The sequence below is a fragment of the Mobula birostris genome, chromosome 14, assembly GCF_030028105.1.
Source record: "Mobula birostris isolate sMobBir1 chromosome 14, sMobBir1.hap1, whole genome shotgun sequence".
NCBI lineage: Eukaryota > Metazoa > Chordata > Chondrichthyes > Myliobatiformes > Myliobatidae > Mobula > Mobula birostris.
The window spans coordinates 2180298-2206487 of NC_092383.1; the positions used below are offsets into that span (position 1 = coordinate 2180298).

At 41.6% G+C, this 26190-nt stretch overlaps 1 protein-coding gene across 1 annotated transcript in view; it reads right to left on the bottom strand.

Annotated features, from left to right (window-relative positions):
- megf11 (multiple EGF-like-domains 11) overlaps positions 1 to 26190 on the bottom strand; it is a 365505-nt gene that overhangs the window by 135761 nt on the left and 203554 nt on the right. Inside the window, exons 3-5 of the mRNA XM_072277965.1 lie at positions 21908 to 22154; positions 11070 to 11190; positions 9412 to 9548 (exon numbers count right to left, since the gene is read on the bottom strand). Of these exons, the coding sequence (XP_072134066.1) occupies positions 9412 to 9548; positions 11070 to 11190; positions 21908 to 22154 (505 nt within the window). The remainder of the gene's footprint in view (positions 1 to 9411; positions 9549 to 11069; positions 11191 to 21907; positions 22155 to 26190) is intronic.

Sequence of the window (26190 nt, forward strand, 5' to 3'; positions counted from 1 at the left end):
CTGCATCTAGTTGTCTACGAACTGCCCCACCTTCAGCCCTACCACTTATATATAACTCAGTATTTTCCAGGAAAAAGCAAAGTGATGGGAGATGAGACTGAAATAACGAAATGTCTGCAATGATTTAAATCAGCATTTTATTGACCTATGCTGTCTGGACTACGTTACAGTCGAAGTTAAATAATAGAATGAACAAGGTGGAACAAACAATACTGAAGATAAACCAATTTGGCCGATGGGCCACTGTCCCATAAATCGCATTCTCCCTATCATTACACAGAACAGTACAGAAACAGGCTATTTGGCCCACCATGTTCTGCAAAGACCACAGGCTATTTGGCCCACCATGTTCTGCAAAGACCACAGTGCCAAATTAAACTTCTGCCCACACACAATCCATATCCTAACTTGCCCTGCATTTTCATGCGCCATTCTTAAAGCCTCTTAAAGTTTATTCCCTATGAGAAGGCAAGTCAAAAACAGCATAAAAGCAAAAGAGAGAGCACATAATATAGCAAAGATTACTGCGGTTAGAGGATGGAAAAGGTTTTAAAACAAACAGAATGCAACTAAAAATAGGAGAGAAAAGATTAAATATGCAGGAAAGCCAGCCAATAATATCAAAGAAGATATCAGAAGTTTTTTCGGATATTTAAAGAGTAAAAGAGAGGTGAGAGTGGATATTGGACTTCTGGAGAATGATGCTGGAGCAGTAGTAATGGGAGAAAAAGAAATGATGTATGATCTTAACAAGGATTTTGTGTCAGAAGACACTAGTAGTATGTCAGAAATTTGAATATGTCAGCAGGCAGAAGTGAGTATAGTTGCTATTAGTAAGGACAAGGTGCTTGGGAAGCTGAAAGGTCTGAACATAGATAAGTCACCGGGATCAGAGGGACTACACCCCAGGGTTCTGAAAGAGGAAGCTGAAGAGATTGTAAAAGCATTAGTAATGATCTTTCAAGAATCACTAGATTCTGGAATGGTTCTGAAGGACTAGAAAATTGCACATTCACTCCACTCCTTAAGAAGGGAGGGAGGCAGAAGAAAGGGAATTATAGGCCAATTAGCCTGACTTCAGTAGTTGGGAAGATGTTGGAGTCTATTATTAAGGATGAGGTTTTGGGTTCTTGGAGGCGCATGATAAAGTAGGCCAAAGTCAGCATGGTTCCCTTAAGGGTAAACCTTCCTCGACAAATCTGTTGGAATTCTTTGAGGAAATAACGGGCAGATGGACAAAGGAGAATCAGTGGATGTTGTTTACTTGGATTTTCAGAAGGACTTTGACGAGGTGCTGCACATGAGACTGTTTAACAAGATAAGAACCTATGGTATTACAGAAAGGTACTGGCATGGATAGAAGGTTGGCTGACTGACGGGAAGCAAGGAGCCTATTCTGGTTAAAGGGGGCCTATTGGCTGCTGGTGACTAGCGGGGTCTGCAGGCGTTGGTATTGTGATGGCTTTTTTTTCACGTTATGTGTCAACAATTTGGGTGACAGAATTAATGGCTTTGTGACAAAGTTTGCAGACCATACTAAGATAGGTGGAGGGACAGGTAGTGTTGAGGAAACAGGAGGACTTGGGCAGATTAAGAGAATGGGCAAAGAAGTGGCAGATGGTGTTATGTTTTGTAACTTCAAAACATTAAACTCATTCAAAGCAAGACGCTGGAGTCCAAATGTGAGTCTAACTTTCAGCTAACTTTAAGCAAGGCGTGATGTATGCAATTAATATATTTTTATATATAACCCATAATTAATCATTTAAACAAAGAAGAATACTTAATCAACTAATATATATACACGATTGCTCAAATACTATTAAAATACTAAACACATAATAGATAGAATATAGAGCAACACACACAAAATGCTGGACGAGCTAAGCAGGTCAGGCAGCAACTATGGATGGGAATAAACAGACGATTTAAAGAATAAAGGTGTAGACTATTTTCTAAGCAGGGAAAAAATTCAAAAATCAGAGGTAGGTGCAAAGGATTTGGGAATCCTTTTGCAGGATTCCCTGAAAGTTAACTTGCAGGTGACTTATCCAGAGCTCTCAATTCTGATCAGTGCTCAGCCACAATCATTTCCCTCTCCCAGATTGTGGAGCAAGAGACTGATTTAAGTCTTTTTAGTTAATATTAGTAAAAGTTTGCCAAGATCCTTGTATTATCCTTAAGGAAAGCTTCTGATTTTTTTCCTCTGAGGGCTGAATTTGCTTGCCCTTGAAGATTTAATCTATCACAATATAGGTTCCTTCTGTTTCGTATACATGGCCAGTGTCGCTGCGTGTATCATATATCCACATTAAAATCCATCTGCTGCTTGCTGCTCTATCTACATACATGACGCAGATTGCAAGCCCCATTTTTACTTGTTATCTTCACTGTGTCACTAGCAAATTTAATAATGTAATTTTGGTCAAATATTCTACTTCAGTTGTAGCTACTTCAGCTAGTAGAAAGATGGGAACAAATGCTGTGGAACATAACTGAAGACTCCTTTCTAAGTAAGTACTGTTTAGTAATCACTGGCTTTGAAAAATAAACATAGAGGCCTGTCAGTGAAAGCATGAAGCTGGTAGTACTCAGGTCAGTGGAAGGTGGGGAAGAAGTGGGGGTACTGGTGGCCATGCTAGTTTTGTGTTGGATATCTTCACCCCAACTGCACTACCCTTTAGCAGGTAGTCCCACCCTGGAGTCCATGGACCCCTCAGTTAACTGTAAGATACCACAGCGTAACAAAGGTGAGAAACCCCTGCTCCATAGCTACAAGGCAATGGGATCAGGTCTTACTTATGAAAATGGTAGCCTGCTATTTTGGTAGGGTCAGCCAAGGGTCATCCAGGAGGTAGGAGTGGGTAGAACAGGAGAGAGGGAAAAATAATGGGATGCAAATGGGTTGGGTCTAATAGGAACTTGTGGATTGGGAATGTGGTTGGGATGGGATTAGTGCAAATGATGCGGTGTGTCAGGAACACAATAGCTGGAAGCCTGACTCACATTGGCAATGAGAGGCCAGAGTCTACTCATTGGACTCAACAGCCATAGGCTGAACTCTTTAAACAGTAAACTGTCTGGTTAAGGCTTGTTTCTCGGTGAGTTCGCAGTGTTCACAGTAACATCAAAATGTTATTGTATATCATTTTGGGTCAGCCTCTAAACATGAGTGAATTTTATACAGAAAACCTAGAACTAACTTCACTCAGTAAATTTCACTCAAAGAAAACAATTGGATTTCTGGTAAGCCCATTCACAAATAGTAGTGACTCATGATTTAATTTCGAAGCCATGGTTGTTTTCACTGCTAAAAGTCCACAGCTGACTGTACAGAAACTTTTGGTAGATGTTGAGTTATCAGCATCTATAATTTTGTTGATTATTGAGTTTTCATTAAAGTTTATTGAAAACAATCTAAATTCCAGAGAGGGGTTGTGACAAACGAACTGTGAATACAGATAAAAAGTTTACAAAAACTATCAGTAATAACATTGGTCTGAATGTATCCACTGTGAGGTTTAAATAATAACTCTGGTCTCAGTGTGTTCACGGTGAGGTTTGGACAATATCTCTGGTCTCAAGTGTGTCCACGGTGAAGTTTGGATAATAATATTGGTCTCAGTGAGGTTTGAATCAAGATGAGTTCTGTGCTAGCATGTAGTTCGGCCATGGCAAACAAAATGCTATTGTGGATGTGAGGGATTGGCTAAACACGATTGTGGATTTGAAAGGTTAGCTGAACACTATTGTGGATGTGTGGAGTTAGCTGAACGTTATTGTGGATGTGAGGGATTGGCTGAAACAATTGGGGTAGTGAGGAATTGGCTGAACACTACAGTGGTGTGAGAAATTGGCTGAACACTGTTGTGGTGTGAGGAATTGGCTGAACACTATTGTGGTGTGAGGAATTGGCTAAACACTATTGTGGTGTGAGAAATTGGCTGAACACTATAGTGGTGTGAGGAATTGGCTGAACACTACCGTGGTGTAATGGGTTGGCTGAACACTGCTGAACACTTTGTTCCCAAATCTTGCAGTAACACAGCTTTACAAAAGAATTTCATCCTGTTTTTACCAGAGGCCAGTGTTTTACAGAGTGGTGGGTGCATGGAACGCTCTGCCAGGGGTGGTGGTAGAGGCAGATAGATCAGAATGTTTAACAGACTCTCAGATAGACACATGGATCATAAAGAACTGTAGGAATATGCAGCGGAAAAGACCATGGCCTGAAGTGTCTGTTCTGTTCTGTGTTCTAGTCCTAAGGACTTAGAATCTCCCTGGTTAAGGCTGCAAACTTGAGGAGTAAGTGTGACTCACCATAGCCACCTCAGAGTGGACTGTTAGACTTAGGAAAGGAGGAAGGTTTATTCAATTGGTCTTTTTAATTTGCGCCCAACTGGACTGTTAACATTTCACCTAATCTCTAATCTCCCAAACTAATTACAGCAGAAAATTCACTCAGAAACATAAAATGGGATTTTCTTTAGTTGTACTTTCAGATATCAAAGAAAATTGGATTGATAGCCTCCTAACATTCGCAACCTGTATGTAAATAACATGGAGCAGGGTGAGCTCAATGGCATTCTGTTTGATTTTCCTGCTGTCTGCTACTGGTGCATCAGCCCCTCGGGATCACTGGGGTGCAGTACATTTCAGATACATTTTAGTGCAAAGGCTCTAAACATTGACCTTTCACTCACCAGTGATAATCTGAAGCTTAACATTCATGAAACTTCTGATCCAATGCTCCTCCTGACAGTCGGATCCTACCAGGTGCTCAATCTTTATGTATTTATTCCAAGTCCTGACTCAGGGCAATGAAATGAAATTACAGTGGGGTTGCTGCGAGGTGAAAAAGTCCCATCTGATCTTCTGCTGGTGGACTGCAGAAGATCCAGAGGATGTCTACAATCACCCTTGTCAGAAGCAGAGCTGGTAGTACTGCGTACTATGAACTTGACCTTGGCCTTTTTAATGTAGAAAGTTGCAACCATAGGAACTTGGAAAAACAGCACTTGCTAGCCTGCTTAAAATAATTCTAAATTTAGGAAGATAACTGATGGTGGTTCTTCACCACCTTCTCACTCTGGTTGACTAAAATAGTATTAGATTTCTTGATTTGACATCCAGTCAATCATCCCTGTTGGCAAGGACCAACTGTAAAAAAAAAAAAGAAATGGTAGGTATGGATATGTTATCAAAGGGGTGAAATCTAAGACAACATGTACACAATGCTGGAGGAACTCAGCAGGTGAGGCAGCCTCTTTGGAAGGGAAAAAACCTTCGACGTTTCAGGCTGAGGCCCGTCATCAGGACTGGAAAGGAAGGGCAACAAAGCCAGAATAAGAAGGTGGGGGGAAAGGAAGAAGTACAACCTGGCAGGTGATGGGTGAGACTAGGTGAGGGGAAAGGTGGTTGAGTGGGGGAGGGAGAAGCTGGGAGGAGATAGACCATAAGACATAGGAGCAGAATTAGGCCATTTGTCCCATCAAGTCTGTTCTGCCATTTTATCATGGCTGATCCAATTTTCCTTCAATCCCAATCGCCTGCCTTACCCCCATATCCCTTCATGCCATGACCAACCAAGAATCTATCAACCACTGCCTTAAAAATGCCCAATGTCTTGGCTTCCACAGCTGCCCGTGGCAAAAAAAAATTCCACAGATTCACCACTCTCTGGCTAAAGAAAGTCCTCCTCAAGGTTCCACACAGTAGGCTTATTCAGAAAGTCAGAAGGCATGGTATCCAGGGAAGTTTGGCCAGGTGGTTTCAGAATTGGCTTGCCTGCAGAAGGCAGAGAGTAGTGGTGGAGGGAGTACATTCGGATTGGAGGGTTGTGAATAGTGGTGTCCCACAAGGATCGGTTCTGGGAGCTCTACTTATCGTGATTTTTATTAACGACCTGGATGTAGGGGTAGAAGGATGGGTTGGCAAGTTTGCAGACAACACAAAGGTTGGTGGTGTTGTAGATAGTGTAGAGGATTGCCGAAGATTGCAGAGAGACATTGAATGGTTGCAGAAGTGGGCTGAGAAGTGGCAGATGGAGTTCAACCTGGAGAAGCATGAGGTGGTACACTTTGGAAGGACAAAATCCAAAGCAGAGTACAAAGTAAATGGCAGGATACTTGGTAGTGTGGAGGAGCAGAGGGATCTGGGAGTACATGTCCACAGATCCCTGAAAGTTGCCTCACAGGTAGATAGGGTAGTTAAGAAAGCTTATGGGGTGTTAGCTTTCATAAATCGAGGGATAGAGTTTAAGAGTCGCGAGGTAAAGATGCAGCTCTATAAAACTCTGGTTAGGCCACACTTCTGGTCGCCTCACTAAAGGAAGGATGTGGAAGCATTAGAAAGGGTACAGAGGAGATTTACCAGGATGCTGCCTGCTTTAGAGAGTATGCATTATGATCAGAGATTAAGGGAGCTAGGGCTTTACTCTTTGGAGAGAAGGAGGGCGAGAGGAGACATGATAGAGGTACACAAGATATTAAGAGGAATAGATAGAGTGGATAGCCAGCGCCTCTTCACCAGGGCACCACGGCTCAATACAAGAGGACATGGCTTTAAGGTAAGGGGTGGGAAGTTCAAGGGGGATATTAGAGGAAGGTTTTTACTCAGAAAGTGGTTGGTGCGTGGAATGCACTGCCTGAGTCAGTGGTAGAGGCAGATACACTAGTGAAATTTAATAGACTACTAGACAGGTATATGGAGGAATTTAAGGTGGTGGGGGGGGGTTATATGGGAGGCAGGGTTTGCGGGTCGACACAACAATGTGGGCCGAAGGGCCTGTACTGTGCTGTACTATTGTATGTTCTATGTTCTATGTTCAACTCTGTTCTAAAAAAGTGCCCCTCCTTTCTGAGGCTGTGTCCTCTGGTCTTAGACTCTTCCACCATAGGAACAGTCTCTCCACATCCACTCTAGTAAGGCCTTTCACCGTTCGATGGGTGGAAGAGATAAGGGGCTAAAGATTTCAATAGTTGATAGGTCTCAATGCGATTTCCCCCAGCTCTTCTCAACTCCAATGTGTACAGGCTGGAGTTTCAGGTATTCCAGGTTTTAAAACTACTTGTAATAAAAATTAAAATGAGAAATGGAAGCTTTCAGCCTTTCTTCCCTTTGCGTGGATTTGCTGATAACTCTAACGTTGCCACCACAATGCAAAGAATCAGCAGGCACAAACAAATAAGGAAAATGACAAATGATCTATAGTAGTCCATTACCTCTCCCTGCGCGGCTAAAGGCTTTGCAGTCATTTATTCATACAGATTACTAATGTTTAGTTCACTCTAAACACCACAGATAGTCACAGAGGGACCCTGTTAGTGAGTTAAATATCTTTTTCCATACAAACCATAAATCTATTGGAACAGTGTTAGAGGCCAGATATATTTCAATTACATTATAAACATATGATTACGTGTAGCTGCATTTAGTTCTGAGGTTGCACCGGTGGTGTTTTCCAACTGCTGAAAGCATGATTATTGCCAGCAGGGAATATTAATGCAATCTATAATTATCAGTCCAGCTGGGTTAATTCTGTTGGTGCTTACAAAATTAATGAGGCAATTTATGAAAATATTAAATACCAGCTGATATATCTTACTGAAAAAAGTCAAATAAGTTATTGCATGTACAGGATCTTATAGAACTACTAAATTTAATTACATTTTCAGAATATCCCTCTTGAATATGTTGTAACAATTTATTCAGTTGTACAATCCCTGTACATTTCCAATGACTCATAATTAACTATTGTATCTCAGATTGTTAGAAATTCTACTTCTCTTAGTAAGACTGAGACAGAAGAATGACATTAATCTATAAACATGTGGTCCCAGAAGCACAGAAATCAAAACTATATTTACTCAATTGACTGGATAATTTTTCAGTCACTATTGCGGTTACATTACACACATATCTCCCCACAATTTTAGCCCACGCTCTCATCTCTGTCTCCTGGTAGCTACAATGAATAACAGCCTTTCTTTAGTCAAATTTTTGACATAAATAACAATAAATTGCTGGCAAATATTCCACCAAGTATTATGCAGGTAGACACAGAACTCTACAGAGGCAAAAAAATACTGTATTAAGTGAGTTGTGAATGACATGATGGGTAGCACAACTGGCTTGTCACAATTTTTCATGGGTAATGAAGAAGTATATACGCAATATGAGTGAACGAGGTGCTCCGTGACCTGTCATCCTCTGATTACTAAACCATACTTCTTGTTCATTTTTTCATCGTCATTGAGCAATGCAGCATGAATACCAGGCCCTTCAGATCAACCACGCCATGCTGACATGTGCCACCTACTTAGCCTCAATTTCCTGTGTCTGGCCTACATCAGTTTAGGTCCTGCCCCTTCATACACCTACCCAAGTGCTTCTTAAATGCCCCAACCACTTCTTCTGGCAGCTTATTCCATATACTCACCACCCTCTGCATGAATAAGTTGCCCTCAGGTCCCTTTTAAATTTTTTCCCCTTGCAACATAAACCTATGTGTCTAGTTTTGGATTCCCCTATCCTGCAGAAATGACTGTTACTGTCCACCGTAACCATGCCTCTCATAATTTAAACATTATGTAGCACACACACAAGATGCTGGAGGAACCCAACAGGTCAGGCAGCATCTATGGAGATGAATAAACAGTCGATGTTTTGGACCCAGTCCCTTCTTCAAGACTGGCAAAGAAGCTGGAAGATGCCAGAATCTATAAGGTTGCCCTCATTCTCCTCCATTCCAAGGAATAAAACCTTTGCCAGTTCTTTAATTAGAAGAAACAATTCCTCACATGGAGTGCTGCTCCTGAAGCTTGCTGGTGAGTGGGACAGAATATTCTGTGTGTCATTTTTATTGTATCATAACATAACCTGTCTTTAGTTCTGTACTTGTTTTACTCTTCAGAGAGTAAGAATTCTTGCAGGGGTGTCTATTAATATGACAACACTGCCTGCTCAAAACGATTGCATATGAGATTGTTCATTTATTAATAAGGCAACATGAGTCAGGTTTCAATCAATGCAATCAGGAATAAAGTTTCCTTCTTGGCCATTACTTCAATGCTCTTTATGACCATGATTTTCTCAGAGATCCAAAAACTGATTGAAAATGAACTGATTTTCAGAAGGATCAATGCCCCTGAATGTGGAGTAGTGCACAACGAACCAATTACACCACTGTATTTCTGATAACATGTTGAGATATATTGCAATAGAGTGCAGGAGATGGTCACATCAATTTCTTTCTGTATGGAGTAGGGGTAACCCTCACTTGAGTGCCAGATTTGTGTTGAGAGCAGAAAGGTTCCTCATTATCCAAGCACTTGGTGAAATTTGTTTTCTTTACATTGTGATTTTCTTACCCCAGGATGTAACAGTGTGCTGTGCTGAGTATGTTCTTACCTGTCACCTGCATATCCAGCTGTACAATGGCACCTGCCTGTCACATGGTCACAATGCCCTCCATTATGGCAAGGACACTCTTGGGTACAGTTGATCCCGAACTTTCCAAAAGGACATGGTTGTGCACATACTGACCCCTACAAATTGGATAAAGTAAAAAGCACTGTTATAGTTACACTCATCTGCTTGGTACAGATGGGATAATATTCTAATACAGTACAATCCAATCACCATATATTTCTAGTCATGGTGTGGATTACTGTTAATTTACACAATAACCCAATAGTGTAAGTATAAGTGACTTACCCAATTCTGCGCGTGGCTCATTTTGCTGATAATAAATTGTTTCATTTATTTTGAGGTTTTAGAGTGCCAAGGTTAGAGTTATTCAGCATGGCAATATGCAACAATCTTTCCAAAAGAAATTTTCACAGCAAGTGTTGATCAGATGTGCCTTTGGCTGTGATTTTCTCATGTAACCCATTTAGAATGTGGTACAAGAAAATTAGCAAGAAAGCTATTTATTTTAATAGTTAAGATCTGATGATTGTTTTGACCTGTGGCAAGAATAAAATCCTGCTAGAACCTTCCCTGTTTATAGCAAGAAATGGAAATGCTTTTATGCAGTAAGATGTAATGCATTCTAACTCTTCCAGTCATGCTTTATTTTACTACATTTGTAGAGTTAAAGGAATTAGCCTTCACTAAGCCATTATTATATCGAGTTCATAAAAGCCCAATATTGCAGATGCTGAAAATTTAGTGTAAGGTTTATTTTATTAAAGATTAGCTTTATTTGTCACATGTACACCTAAACATACAGTAAAATGCGACATTTGTGCCAAATCAAATCAGTGAAGATTGCGCTAGGGTCAGCCCACAGGCGTCGTCACGCTTCTGGTGACAACATACCGTGCCCACAACTCACTAACCCTGACCCATACGTCTTTGGAATGTGAGAGGAAACCGAAGGACCTGGAGGAAAACCACACAGACATGGGGAGAAACTACTTACCAGCATTGGTAGGAACTGAACTCCGATCAGCGATTTTGCCAACGGCTACACTATCATGCCACCCTCTTTACTCTTCTCTCTTCAACATACTGTGTACTTCTAGCATTGTCTGTTTTTATTACAAATTAATTAAAATGTAATTTTACAACTTTCTAGTAGAGCAACTCCATTCTCTCTCACTGCTTTCTGACAAGTAGTGTGGTCACCTTACTGTCACTTCAGATTTAACTCCAGAACTTTCATTTCAGCTCTGCACTAAAACTAAATCAGTTTTATATTGTTCATGATGAGATGCTGGTGTATTTTGTTTTCAACATAATTTTATGTGCTATCCAAAGAGGGATTGTGTGAACTTCACTACCATGGTGGACTTTAGCCCAGATGTCAACCTGAGGGCTCTGAACGACGATTTCACGAGTAGTATTCTGAGTCTGGGACAAATGTGGCAGAACTGACATGGTGTAAAGCAGAACAAAAATTAAATGCTGGATATTATCTAACTGAAATGTTAATGGATTTTTTTTCTGTGCGCGTACAGAATGATCTGATATATTCATACGCTAATCTAAGATAATCATTGTTAATGAACCCTGAAGCCAAAATAATCATACTAAAATGAGAGAGAATTTTAATTTTTGCTTACCATCCACCCAGCTGGACAGGAGCACTCTCCAGTAATGTGGTGACATTTCCCACCATTCTGACATGGGCACCGTGACTCACACTGGGCTCCATGACTGCCAGGAGGACAGCGTTCTTCACAGCTGCAGGTTAATAGAGGGTAAAATCGCTGGTCATTGCAATACTGAACCCAAACAGTTACAACACTTCACTAAAATCAGTGTTGTTCAGTTATGCCTAATTAGATGAATATCTCTGTGGGCTGATTCAACTGTCAGTGAATTCTACTATTACTAACAATACTGAACTGAATCATTTTATGTGCTTATATTCATTAACATGAATATTCAGTTTGCTGAGATATTAACACAAGGCTATTTTGTGTTTGGCAACACTTTTAAAGAAGGGAACATTATTGGAACCAAATATTGTTACATATTTGAAGAAACGTATAATGCTTTTACTTTCCAATGATTAAAAACATTTTTGCATTTAGTGTTTAATGCTGTTGTCAATCATCTTGTGTGCAGCCTAGCATCACTTTATGGACATTCAAATCATCTATACATATAAACTATCTTATGTATGTATATTATTGTGTGTTTTTCAGTATTATTATTATCCTTTATCTTTTGTGTTTTTTGTGCTGCACTGGACCTGGAATAACAATTATTTTATTCTCCTTACACTTGTGCACAAGAAATGACGTTAAACAATCTTGAGTTCGACTGAATCAGCCATTGAAGTCAGTTTTTACAACGCACAATGTTATATGTTATTTTTAAGGTCAGAATCCACAAGAAACTACAGAAGGTGGAAGGCACTTCTGAGATCATTTTCACACAGTGTTCAATTGTTATTTTGCTTTTATTGATGTAAAGAACCTCCTTTGGTAACTAAATGTATAAAGCTTCAGGAGTACAAAACTGAAATTTTTCTTCCTGTTTTCAAAAGCAATTGACTGCTGATGGAATCTCTGTATTATCCAAGATGAACCAATGGTATCTCACACAGTCCATTTCTTAGGACTACAAGAACCAGATAGTGGATCAGGTAACATCCACTTTTTAAGTTGTTTTATAATCAGCCAAAGTTAATTTTATCCACACTAGTGATCTCTCTGCAATAATTCCAAATCTGGACTGACACCACCCTGACCTTTTCATTAATAGGGAAGGTTCCACTCACTAAAAGTCTAGGTGAATATGGATTGCAGAACTTTGTCATGATAAATGCCACATCTCTGGGAAGCATGCATGACTCCTTCCTCCAGAGGAAGTCCAAATTATAGTCAGTTTCAGTAACCAGCACTGTCAAGAAGCATGAACTTTGGGGTACTACCCCATACTTTCAAAGCTCCTCATGCAGTATGCTCACCAACCCCAGCAGCTGAGCAGATACAGTCCTACAAATCTGAAAACTGAAATGGAAGACTTTAATGATCTCCTTAAAATTCAGAGCCTACATCTGTTCACGGTGCTTTACAGTCCATGCCGAGCAGTACAGAGACCGTATCGTCATGCCCAATCTTGTAAACCATTGACAGTAGCTGGTAGCAGAGCAACAGCGTGAGATCTGGAGCCTGAGAGCCATGAGGTAGAACCTGAAAAGACTGGGGAGCAGGAAGGAGAATGGGCCACCGGGTGTGCCTGGATAGATAAACAAAGCGTTGTCTGCATAGTTCACACAGAATCCCAAATGGAGATTTGTGTCTTCTCAACCCTAAATCATAGATACTAATACAAGATAGTGACCCTCTCTATACTCCTTCTCTACTGGCAACACAGTGAACCAATAATCAGATGGGAAGCTCATGATCTTCGGATCCAGCTACACTGTTCACTCTATGACAGTGGGTGCAACTCCAGGATGGTGAATTGCTTCTCTGCTCTGTTGTTGAGGATGTCTCTGAGTGGGCATAGGACATTCTGAAAGGTGTATAGCCAGAGCCAATGGTCCATATCAGTCTTAACGACATAGACAGTTAGAAGGAGAAAGTTTTGAAAATGGAATTTAGGGAGTTAAGTCAAAAGTTACAAATCAGTACCTGTAGGGTTTTAATCTTGAAATTATCATTGTGCTAAGTGCTAGTGAGGCAAGAAATTGGAAGATAGTGCACTTGAATTTGTGGCTAATGAGCTGGAATTCAGATACGACATCACTGGGTGCTCTTCCAGGAGAGGTGGAGGGGAAGGGGAAGGGGAGACGAATAGAAAGTATGTCAGAATCAATTAATGTACTGTATATGGTGCTCCAGAATTCCAGGTTGTCTCTTCAACCCACCCACCTTCCCCCTCACCTGGTCTCACCTACCACACACCTTCTCATTCTGGCTTCTGTCCCTTTCCTTTCCAGTCCTGATGAAGGGTCGAGACCCAAAATGTCGACTGCTTATTCCATTCCAAGGATGCTGCCTGACCTGTTGACTTCCTCCAGCATTTTGTGTGTGACACTTAATTTGAATTTTCCGTAGGTGATATTTCTACTATGTTCACTGATTTCATTTTGAATTCTCGAGTCAAAAAATCTGTCACCCATTGACAAACTTAAGGAATGCATAAAAGATGGTTGCTAATGAGTATGATGCAGTAAGACATGAGCTGTGAGCATCAGTATTCTAAAGGAAAGGTGTATATCTCTCGGGATGAGTGTTCCTCAGATCCTCACGTAAAGCTTTGTGTGAACTAAACAGAAGTTTCACTTTGTGAATCTCTTCAGCAATGCCGACAAGAGGCTATATTTGCTATAAACTATCTTTGGAGAGGGTGATGAGAGGTAACTTGATAGAGGTGTACAAGATGATGAAGCATAGATAGAATGGATAGCCAGAGACTTTTTCCCAGGACAAAAATGGCAAATACAAGGAGGCATAATTTTAAGATGATTGGAGAAATGTATATGGTGGGATGTCAGAAGTATTTTTTTTACACAAGATGCTGGGTGCATGAAATGCGCTGCCAGGAGTGGTGATAGAGGTAGATACAATAGGGACATTTAAGAGACTCTTCGATAGGCACATGGATGTTAGAAAAATGGAGGGCTATGAAGAAGGGAAGGGCTAGATTGATCTTGGAGTAGATTAGAAGGTAGGCACAACATGGTGGGCCAAAGGGCCTGTACTGTGTGCTGTACTGTCCCATGTTCTATGTTAGATTCTGCTGTGCTAATTTTTCACTACTACTGCTATTAACCAAGCAATTCCTCCGAGAGACAACAGAGGTGCTTGGTGAGTTTATATTTTGAGGTCTGGTAGGATGCGCCTTGAAATGCATACTGAATTCAGCCATTCAGCTGCGAAAGAAACTGTAGATTGAAATGGAAACAGAAAATGTTGAGAAAACACAGTAGGTCAGTCAGCAAATATGGAGAGAGAAACAGGTCAATGGCCTTTCATTAGAATTGGGAGAAGTTTTAAGTTGCAAGGAAAGAGAAGTTTAGAGAGAGCAAAGAAAATGCCTGTGATAAAGTAGAGCTATGAAGAACCTGAATAACTCAAATGGTGGTAAATGTGTGTCAAATACATCTGGTCTTTCTGGAGATGTGAGTAGAATGACATTAATTTCATCAGAGGAGAGAGTAAAAATAAAATCACTAAGATTCTGAGATACAAAATTCTGTTGATGTTGGGAATCAAAACTAATAGAGAATTAGGTAGCATCTGTGGAGAAAGATATGAACTGAATAAATGTGACAGGTTCTTTCATCAGAACAAACCTGTTCTGATACAAACTGAAAGGGCTCGGTTATTAAATTCAATATTATGTTCTGAGAGCTGTAATATGGTCATTCACAAGATGAAATGTTGTTCCTTGAGTTTCCAGTGGACTTCACTGGAATAGTGTACGAGGCCAAAGATAGAGGCCTCAGTATGGGAGGGGGCTGCAGAATGATAATGGCAGCCAGCCTAAAACTCAGAGTAGCTGTTGCAAACTGAAATGAGGTGCTCTGAAAATCAGCCACTCTATCTGAATTTAATTTCTCCAGTGTAGAAGGGACTATTTGTCAACACTGAATGCTGTGATAGTACAGCAATCACTCAAGTCGAGTATGACATTCTCCTAAGGGGTTGTCTATTGCTGGGTCCTCAGGTGGCTGTAGAGGCCGATCTGGGACCCACATATTCTGGGCAGTCTGGGCACGAGTAACTGGTAGCTGTGGTTGGGTCTTTTGATTGTTCAGTCTCCCCTTTCAAAACTCTCACTTGCTTTCTGTGGCACAGTGAAGGTCACTCTCTTGTAGCACACCTCCCTCTTAAACAGTTTTCCTCCAGGTGTATCTACGGAGTGCAACGTCTTCCCAGTTTTTAGCTGCTGTACACTAGGTTAGAAGAAATGCTTAGGCCCCTGCATGGAGGGAAGAGGAGTGTTCATTGGGCAGGTATTATCTGGAAAGCTGCAGCGAGAAAAGAAGTGGATGTTGTTGGAGATAGAACAGTGAAACAGGAAAAAAGCCTTTTGAAGTACTGATAAGGAAGAGGTATAGTTACTGAAGATTATGACAGGATGACATGTTGAGTGTGGGCACGGATGGAGTGGCCAATATCTGTGAGAAACCCACAGCTCCACAGATTGAGAGTGAGCACACAACAGCAGGACTTTATAGAAATCCACACACAGCTAATGAATGCAAACAACCTCCAAGTCATTTCCACTGGGAAATCCTGGCACTTAACCGTCAACACTGCTTTCCTCCTCAGCGCTCCCAAGGACTCCACAGTACATGGTACACATCCTTCCTTTACTAGACTCCCCAAAACGCACCACTTCACACTCATGATGATTAATCTCCATATGCCACTGTCCTGCCCAGTTTACCAGATGATCAACATCACTCTGATCATTCTGTAGTCTGAGACTAACACACCTCACTATCAACAACACTAGCAGTTTTCAGACCATCTGTAACTGTATTAATCATTTCTGGTTTTTAATTGTCACCTGTACCAAGGTACAGAGAAAAGCTTGTCTTGCATCCTGTTCATACAGATCAAATCATTACACAGGTCATTGAGCTAGAACAAGGTAAAACAACAACAAAATGCAGAATAAGGTGTAAAAGATACTGAAAAAGTGAGTGCATGCTCATACCTCCTACATACATATCCAATAGACATCACAAAGCAAAGTCCCTGCTCATTACAGATTTCTAGTCAGAAAGATACCCATCCACCACTACCTACTGCCTCCTAAAACCAGGGTAGTTTGTGAATATAACTCAGAACCATTCAGCCTTAACATTCTAGACCAGCCTACTACACAAGACCTTGTCAAAAGATCTGTTTGAAATCCATGTAAACCACATTTACGGTTCTGTCTTCATCATTTTTTTAGTTATTAAAGAAACTCTTGCACAAAACCACAGACTCCTTCTAGCCAGTTCCTGCCTTTCCAAGTGAACACAAATCCTGTCCCTCAGAACTTCAAAGACTTCTCTACCTCTGATGTATTGCTTATCAGCCTGTAGTTTCTAGGCTTAGCTCTAATGTCCTTTCTGAACAAGGAGACAAGATTAGCTATCTTCTAATATTCCAATACCTCACCTACTGCAAAAGAAGATGCAAAAATTCTGACAGAGCCCCCGCTATCTCCATCCTTGCTTCCCTGAGCATCTTAAGATAGAATAAGGAACATAGAAATCTACAGCACATTACAAGCCCTTTGGCCCACAATGTTGTGCTCTAGAAACCGCCTAGAATTTCTCTAGCGCATAGCCCTCTATTTTTCTAAGCTCCATGTACCTATTTAAGAGTCTCTTAAAAGACCCTACTGTATCTGTCTCTACCACCATCACTGGCAGGGCATTTTAGGCACTCACCACTCCATTTGTGAAAAACTTACCTCTGACATCCCCAATGTACCTACTTGCAAACACCTTAAAACTATGCCCTCTCATACGGTAGGCTTCCACACAGTAGGCTTATTCAGAAAGTCAGAAGGCATGGGATCCAGGGAAGTTTGGCCAGGTGGATTCAGAATTGGCTTGCCTGCAGAAGGCAGAGAGTCATGGTGGAGGGAGTACATTCGGATTGGAGAGTTGTGACTAGTGGTGTCCCACAAGGATCGGTTCTGGGACCTCAACTTTTTGTGATTTTTACTAACGACCTGGATGTGGGGGTAGAAGGGTGGGTTGGCAAGTTTGCAGACGACACAAAGGTTGGTGGTGATGTAGACAGTGTAGAGGATTGGCGAAGATTGCAGAGAGATATTGATAGGATGCAGAAGTGGGTTGAGAAGTGGCAGATGGAGTTCAACCCGGAGAAGTATGAGGTGGTACACTTTGGAAGGACAAACTTCAAGGCAAAGAACAAAGTAAATGGCAGGATACTTGGTAGTGTGGAGGAGCAGAGGGATCTGGGGGTACATGTCAACAGATCCCTGAAAGTTGCCTCACAGGTAGATAGGGTAGTTAAGAAAGCGTATGGGGTGTTAGCTTTCATAAGTCGAGGGATAGAGTTTAAGAGTCGCGATGTAATGATGCAGCTCTATAAAACTCTGGTTAGGCCACACTTGGAGTACTGTGTCCAGTTCTGGTCGCCTCACTAAAGGAAGGATGTGGAAGCGTTGGGAAGGGTACAGAGGAGATTTACCAGGATGCTGCCTGATTTAGAAAGTATGGATTATGATCAGAGATTAAGGGAGCTAGGGCTTTACTCTTTGGAGAGAAGGAGGATGAGAGGAGACATGATAGAGGTGTACAAGATAGTAAGAGGAACAGATAGAGTGGATAGCCAGCGTCTCTTCCCCAGGGCACCACTGCTCAATACAAGAGGACATGGCTTTAAGGTAAGGGGTGGGAAATTCAAGGGGGATATTAGAGGAATGTTTTTTACTCAGAGAGTGGTTGGTGTGTGGAATGCACCTCCTGAGTCAATGGTGGAGGCAGATACACTAGTGAAATTTAAGAGACTACTAGACAGGTATATGGAGGAATTTAAGGTGGGGGGGGGTTATATGGGAGGCAGGGTTTGAGGGTCGGCACAACATTGTGGGCCGAAGGGCCTGTACTGTGCTGTACTATTTTATGTTCCATGTTCTATGTTCATGTCAACCATTTCAGCCCTGGGAAAAAGCCTCTGGCTATCCACATGATCAATGCCCGTCATCATCTTATACACCTCTATCAGATCACCTCTCATCCTCTGTCACTCCAAGGAGAAAAGGGCAAGTTCACTCAACCTATTCTGATAAGGCATGCTCCCCAATCCAGGCAACGTCCTTATAAATCTCCTCTGCACTCTCTCTATAGTATCCACATCCCTCCTGTAGTGAGGTGACCAGAAATGGGTATAATTAAGGTCCTATATAGCTTCAATATTACCTCATGGCTCTTGAACTCAGTCCCATGGTTGGTGAAGGATGATGATTTCTTGAACAAGGGAACAACATTTGCAACCCTCCAATCCTCTGGTACTTCTCACGTCCCTATTGATGATGCAAAGATCATCGCCAGAGGCTCAGCAATCCCCTTCCTCACTTCCTGCAGTAGCCTGGGATATATGTTGTCCAGACCCGGCAACTTATCTAAATGCTTATCAAAAGCTCCAGCACATCCTCTTTCTTAATGTCTATATGCTCAAGCGTTTCAGTCCTCTTTAAGTCATCCCCACAATTGCCAAGGTCCTTTTTCCTGGTGAATACTGAAGCAAAGTATTCATTAAGTACCCCTGCTGCCTCCTCCGACTCCACACACACGTTTCCACTCTCACTCCTCATCAGTCCTATTCTCACACAGCTCATCCTCCTGCTCTTCACATACCTGTAGAATGCCTTGGGGTTTTCCTTAATCCTGCTCACAAAGGACTTTTCATGGCCCCTTCTGGCTCTACCAATTTCATTCTTAAGCTCCTTCCTGGCACCATTGTAATTTTCTAGAGCTGTAACAGTACCTTGTTTCTTGAACCTTTCTTAAGCTTTTCTTTACTTAACTAGAATTTCTACATCCTTTGTACACCATGGTTCTTTTACCCTACCATCCTTTCCCTGCCTCAATGGAACATACCTATACAGAATGCCATACAAATATTCCCTGAACATTTGTCACAGTTCTGCCATGCATTTCCCTGAAAACATCCACTCCCAATTTATGTTCCCAAGTTCCTGCCTAATAGCATCATATTTCCCCCTACCCCAATTAAATGCTTTCACAAATTGTCTGCTCCTATCCTTCTCCAGTACTATGGTATGGAAAATAGAGTTCTACTTCCAAAATGCTCTCCCACTGAAAGATCTGACACGTGACCAGGTTAATTTCCCAAAACTAGTTCAAGTACAGCCTCTCCTCTAGTTGGCTTATCCACATATTGCATCAGGAAACCTTCCTGACCACACCTAACAAACTCCACCCCATCCAAACCCATTGCTCTAAAGAGATGCCAGTCAATATTAGGAAAGTTAATATTGGGATATCTTGGGAAAGATCCCATCTAGCACTGGAGACTGGGCTCCGTACATCCCCCTTCCCAATACAGACATGCTCCAGATACTCTGCCTTAATTCCCCAGCCTCTGTGGTTAATATTGAGATTACATATCATTTAGCATCTCACTTTATCCCCTAGCTGCCCACACAGTTTAACCCTCTAGTCCCTAAAGGAATCTATTGGTTACAATCTTGTACTTATAAACGGCTTCAAGATTCTCCTTAGGCCTCAAGCCTCAGTGTTGCCTGTTTGCAGCCACCAAGGAGAGAAGCATCAGAGATGATGCTGGAGGCTGTGTGGCAAGGCATCCCTACTCATGTCAGTGCTGCTCTCCAGTGTTTGCTCGGTGGAAAACCTGCTGTATTGCGTTCGACTGCAGACTGCTGCAACATTCATGGACCCAGGGACTTGGACTATATGATTTTTTTGTATGACTGTATTTTACTGCTGTCTTATATGAGCTATATGTGCCTTGTGCTGTGTATGGCTGTTGGTAATGTGTTTTGTATCTTGGCCCTGGAAAAACGCTTTTTCATTTCAAAGGTTCATTTTATTATTAAAGTATCCAACTCTGAAATTCTTCAGTTCTCCAGGTAGCCATGAAATCAAGGAAGAACAAATCACCTTTCTCAAATCCCACCTCCTCGCAAAAAAAGAACAAAAACGGATCAGACACATTGACCCCAAATCCCCCTCCCAGCACAAAAAGCAAACAAAACGCATCAGACATATTGACCCCCAAATCCCTCCCCTGCACAAAAAAAAGAAACAAAACAGAACATGCACATCAACCCCCAGATCCTCCTCCCGCACAAAAAAATGAACAAAATGGAACATGCACATCAAACACAAAATCCCTCCTCATGACTGCATCCATGGGTATTCATGTATAGCTGAAGGTGGGTTTATGGCCCCTTTCTGGCCCCACTATTTTTTTCTTGAGTTTCTCCCATATCTCCTATGAACTCCGAAGTACTCATTCTATACTCATGGTTTCCTATAGATGCTATATGCTTCCATCTTTTCCCTTAACAAGCATTCAATATCCTTTGTAAACCAAGGTTACCTAAACTTACCATTGTTGCCTCTTGCAAGGACAAGCTGACTTTGAACTTTTATTGTTAAACACCTCCCACTTATCGACTCTTGCTTTCCCTCCAGCAACCGCTGCCAATCTGCCTCTGCCACTATTGTCTTACACTACCAAAATCCACCTTCCCCAGGTTTTGTTCAAATGCTCCAAACTGTAAAATATCTTAAAATATCTTTTCTACCAAGGAATTGAAAACAGTAAAACCTCTGCAAAACCTGCGAACCAGCCTTTAAGTGACGAGAGTATGTCTATCAATCAAGTGGCTGTAAGAAATCATTAGACAAATTACAATGAACTGATATAGTAATATCAAATTATTCAGGTCCAATATAGCAAATGTCATTTCAGACAAATCTTAAATTCAATCAACAACTTTCTTGCAGTATAAACACAAGAAATTGTGCAGATGCTGGAAATGCAGAGCAACACACACACAATGTCGGAGGAACTCAGCAGGTTAGGTAGTATCTATGGAAAGGAGGTAATACGCATTCAAAATGCTGGTGGAATTCGGCAAGTCAGGCACCAACTATGGAGAGGAATAAACAGTCGAAGTTTCGGACTGAGGCCCTTCATCGGGACCCTGCCTTATGATGCTACTTGACTTGCTGAGTTCCTCCAGCATTTTGTTTGTGTTGCTTTGGAAGTGTAATACTGATTTCACACACTAACCATCATTTTGTTCCTTTTTAGCTGAGTTATAAATAAATTGTGCTGTGATTATTATAAAGGCATCCGTTAGTCTTGTGAGACCATGGATCTGCACCTGGAAAGTCTTCACTCTCCAGGCCGCAGGCCTGGGCAAGGTTGTATGGAAGACTAGCAGTTGCCCATGCTGCAAGTCTCCCCTCTCCACGACACCGATGTTGTCCAAGGGAAGGGCATTAGGACCCAAACAGCTTGGCAGCAGTGTTGTCGCAGAGCAATGTGTGATTAAGTGCCTTGCTCAAGGACACAACATGCCGCCTTGGCCAAGGCTCGAACTCACGACCTTCAGGTCGCTAGTCCAATGCCTTAACCACCTGGCCACGTGCTCACACATTGTGGTTATTTCGTAGCCTGCAAAGTTGGAAGTTGGAAAAACCTTTTAAGAAAGAGCCATTTGGAAGTTGCGAATTATTAATATGTGGGAGGTCCTAAATGAAGTATAAAGCTACATATGTATAACAGATTTTGACAGTGAATGTCAATGGACAACATACGGTAAATCATCTTTGGCCCAGCACAGCAGATTGATTTCTGAATAAAATATTTACTACATTATCTGCACATATATGCAACATAACCAAGATTGTAATTAGACACTTCAACAAACTTGGGGAGGAAGTGTAAGCTTAGTTTGCACTTACAAGACACCAGTATAACCAGGAGGACAGTGGCATTCTCCAGTCTCGTGATCACAAGTAGCTGCATTTTGGCACTGACACTTATATTGACATCCTTTGCCGTAAGACCCTTGGTCACAGTGCTCTTCACAGCGCCATCCCTCATAGCCATCAGCACAGACACAGGCCCCGGTGATGGGATTACACAGGGCTCTGTTCTGACACTGGCACCGGTTACTGCAGTGTGGTCCCCAGTGTTCACTATCACAACCTGAAGTGAGGAAAAACAAAACATGAAAATAGCAAGAACTACATTAGTACAGCAACATTTCTGGGTTAATCAACAAAAGCCCCAGCACACTATAGAATTGAAACACAAAAATAATTTTACTTATATGGAATATATAAGAGTACAGCACAGAATGTAGGCCTTTTGGCCTACGATGTCTGCGTTGACCATGATGTCAAATTGAATCAATACCAATTTCCTATACATGATCTGAATCCCTACATTTTAGTCCAAAGCATTATATATATATAATATATATTATACTGTATATATCTAATCAGCCAATCATGTGGCAGCAATTCAATGCATAAAAGCAGGCAGACATAAGACCACAAGCATAGGAGCAGAATTAGGCCATTCAGCCCATCGAGTCTGCTCCACCATTCCATCATGGATGATCCTGGATCCCACACAACCCCATTGCCTGCCTTCTCGCCAGATCCTTTGATACCCTGACCAATCAGGAAACGATCAACTTCCACCTTAAAGATATCCATGGACTTGGCCTCCACTGCAGCCTGTAACAGAGCATTCCACAGTTTTATTACTCTCTGGCTAAAAAAAAATTCCTCCTTACCTCTGTTCTAAAGAGTTGCCCCTCAATTTTGAGGCTGGGCCCTCTAGTTCTGGATACCCCTACCACTAGTCCTTTCAACATTCAGTTGGTTACACAGTCAAGAGGTTAAGTTATTGTTCAGATCAAACATCAGAACAGAGAAGGAATGTGATCCAAGTGACTTTGACCGTGGAATTAGTTGGTGGCAGGTGTGGAGGTCTGAGTACCTCAGAAACTGCTGACCTTTCTGGGATTTTCACACACAACAGTCTCAAGATTTTTTACAGAGAATGGTGCAAAACACATCCAGTGAGTGGCAGTTCTATGGGTGAAAATGCCCTGTTATTGAGAGAGGTCAGAGGAGAATGGTCAACCATTTCAAGCTGACAGGAAGGTAACAGTAACTCAAATAACCACACGTTACAACAATGGTGTACAGAAGAGCATCTCTGAACATGCATGTCAAACCTTGAAGAAGATGAGCTCCAGCAGCAGGAGACTATACCAAGTTCCACTCCTATCCTAATAAAGCAGTCACTTAGTGTATATATATTATTTATTAAAGTCATTGAAAAGTACAGCACAGAAACAGACTGAACCATTTTAGATTTACAGAAAATTATTATTATATTATACAATATAATATTTATATATACTCAAACAAAAGGGAGAGATTGGCGGGAGGAGAAGATGGCGGCGCGCCATGCATGTGCAGCCCTCCGGTGAAAAATGATATTGTATCTGTTAATAGGGGCCATGGACAATTTCTACTTTGATGGAGAATGGATGTGAAAGCACAGAGGAACATCTGGAGAAATTTCTGAAACGCCGTTCGCTGCTGTCGTTACTGTGTGGTCAGGAATCTTTCGGAGGGTAGGCCTCAAAATCCCCGGCCTTGCCTGCTTTTGGCAACCGAGAAGGAGGTCGAATCGTTCTGACAGAGATGGCGCTCAGTACTCGGTGTCGGAGAGCTGATCAGAGCTCAAAGTTTTCGGATGACTCAGAGTCGGATTGTAGTCAGCATGGCAGGGAGACTTTTTCTTCCTTCTCCTGTCTGCGTGAGATGTGGGACATTTGAGAAACTTTGAACCTTACTGTGCTCACAGACTTCTTCATCAAGTTATGGTATTGCTACACTGTTTGTAACTATATGTTATAATTATGTGGTTTTGTCAGTTGTTTCAGTCTTAGTCTGTCCTGTGTTTTGTGATATCACACCGGAGGAAATAATGTATCGTTTCTTAATGCATGCATTACTAAATGACAATAAAAGAGGACTACGTATCTTCATAATCATAATAATAACAAAGGTCTCAGCACTAAACCCTTGAAATACCAATGGCCACAGACCTCCAATGAGAATTACACACCTTCATTACTAACCTGGCTTCTGTGGCCAAGGCAGTGTTTAAATGTAACAAAGCATTTGTAATGATGTGTCAGGAAGATGTTTTCCCGTTCCTATTCAATACTTACATAGCTTAACAACTTTAGTAATCAGCAAGATAAAACTGAAGCAGAGTTGACAATTCTTTTGTGTGAAAAGCAAGGTGAGAAATTTCCCCCACAACTCTGGATCTGTAGATCTATATCAGAGGGCATAGAAATTGTAATAAATGTCCATATATATAAACGGAAACGATACACTGCTCACAATTCATTCCATTTTCTCATTATGGCTGAGTGAACAGAATAGAAAGACCTTGTGTGGCATCAGTCCACACTGAGAACCGTCTATGCAGAAGCAATGATTTATGTTTTATGTGTTAGTTTAATGAAAGTGAACTCATTCACTGCAGGAATGAATCTGGTGCGCTCGTACACAACGATTCTATTTTGACAGATGCCGGAAGCCAAACAGACTTTGCTGATTTCACCCTCTCACACATCTTTCGACTTTCATCTGACGAGTACCACCTCTCAGGCAATACTTGGGCCACTGAAACTGCGATATGGCCAGTAGTCCACAGCTAATATATTGGCAGGAAGCAAACACACCCACCTTTGACACAAATCTCTTTAGATCCTTTGTTTATACAAATTACTGACCTCATACTTGTTTGTAGGCCTTATCCATGACTAGCTTAACTGGAGGTAACTTGATTGAACACAGGGGATCTAACCAGAGACCTGCATAACCAGAGTGAGAAACTAATGTGAAAAAAGCGACTAACAACATTGCTCTCCTTATTGAACTGAGTGGCTCCCTCTTGTACTTTACTTATATGCTAAATAACTTACCAATTTGCAACACACATTAATTTTTTAAAAATGCTCACTGTTACTTCTCACCCTCCAATCCCCATTTATGGTTCTAACTCACTTCCCCACTTCTGGGAGACAAAATCTGACCTATTTGCTGGTCTCCCGGTCTTTTCCATGTCTAGAGTCTATCCAAGCCATTAACTCATAGCCATCTGTTAACCTCGTCTTCGTCCAATGCCAGCCCTACCGAGCACATATAACCTGACACTTCTCAGGTACCTCTTCCTCCTATCTCCTGGGCCCCATACTTCCCTGTTCCCAGACCTAAACTTCACCTTCCCTACAAAAGACCCCAACATTCCACCCCACCAGCAGTCTCTCCCTAACCAGGCCTTAAACTTGTCCCCAATTTCTAACTCTCCTGACCTCAGACTCTCTCTGTATCTCTGTCTAAACTTAGACCATAAGACATGGGAGCAGAATTAGGCCATCAGCCCATCGAATCTCCTCCGCCATTCCATCATGGCTAATCCCGGATCCCACTCAACCCAATACACCTGACTTCTCACCATGATCTTTGATGCCTTGACTAATCAGGAATCTATCAACTTCTGCTTTAAACATACCCATGGATTTGGCCTTCACCACAGTCTGGAGAAGAACATCCCACAGATTCACTACTCTCAGGTTAAAAAAAAATCCTCCTTACATCTGTTCTAAAAGGTTGCCCCTCAATTTAGAGGCTGTGCCCTCTAGTTCTGGGTACTCCCACCGTAGGAAACTTCCTCTCCACATCCACCCTATCTAGTCCTTTTAACATTCAGTAAGTTTCAATGAGATCCCCACCCCCAACCCCACATTCTCCTAAGTTCCATTTGGTACAGGCCCAAAGCTGTCAAACACTCATTATATATTAAACCCCTCATTCCCAGAATCATCCTCGTGAACCTCCTCTGGACTCCCTCTGATGACAACACATCCTTTCTGAGATATGGGGCCCAAACTGTTCACAATATTCCAAGTTCGGCCTGACTAGTGTCTTATAAAGCTTCAACATTATTGCCTTGTTTTTATATTCTATTCCCCTTGAAATAAATGCCAACATTGCATTTGCCTTCTTTACCACACACACAATCTGTGAATTAATCTTCCGGGAGTCTTGCAAGAGGATTCCTAAGTGCCTTTGAACCTCTGATGTTTGAATTTTCTCCCCATTTAGATAATAGTCTGCACTATTATTCCTTTTACCAAAATGCA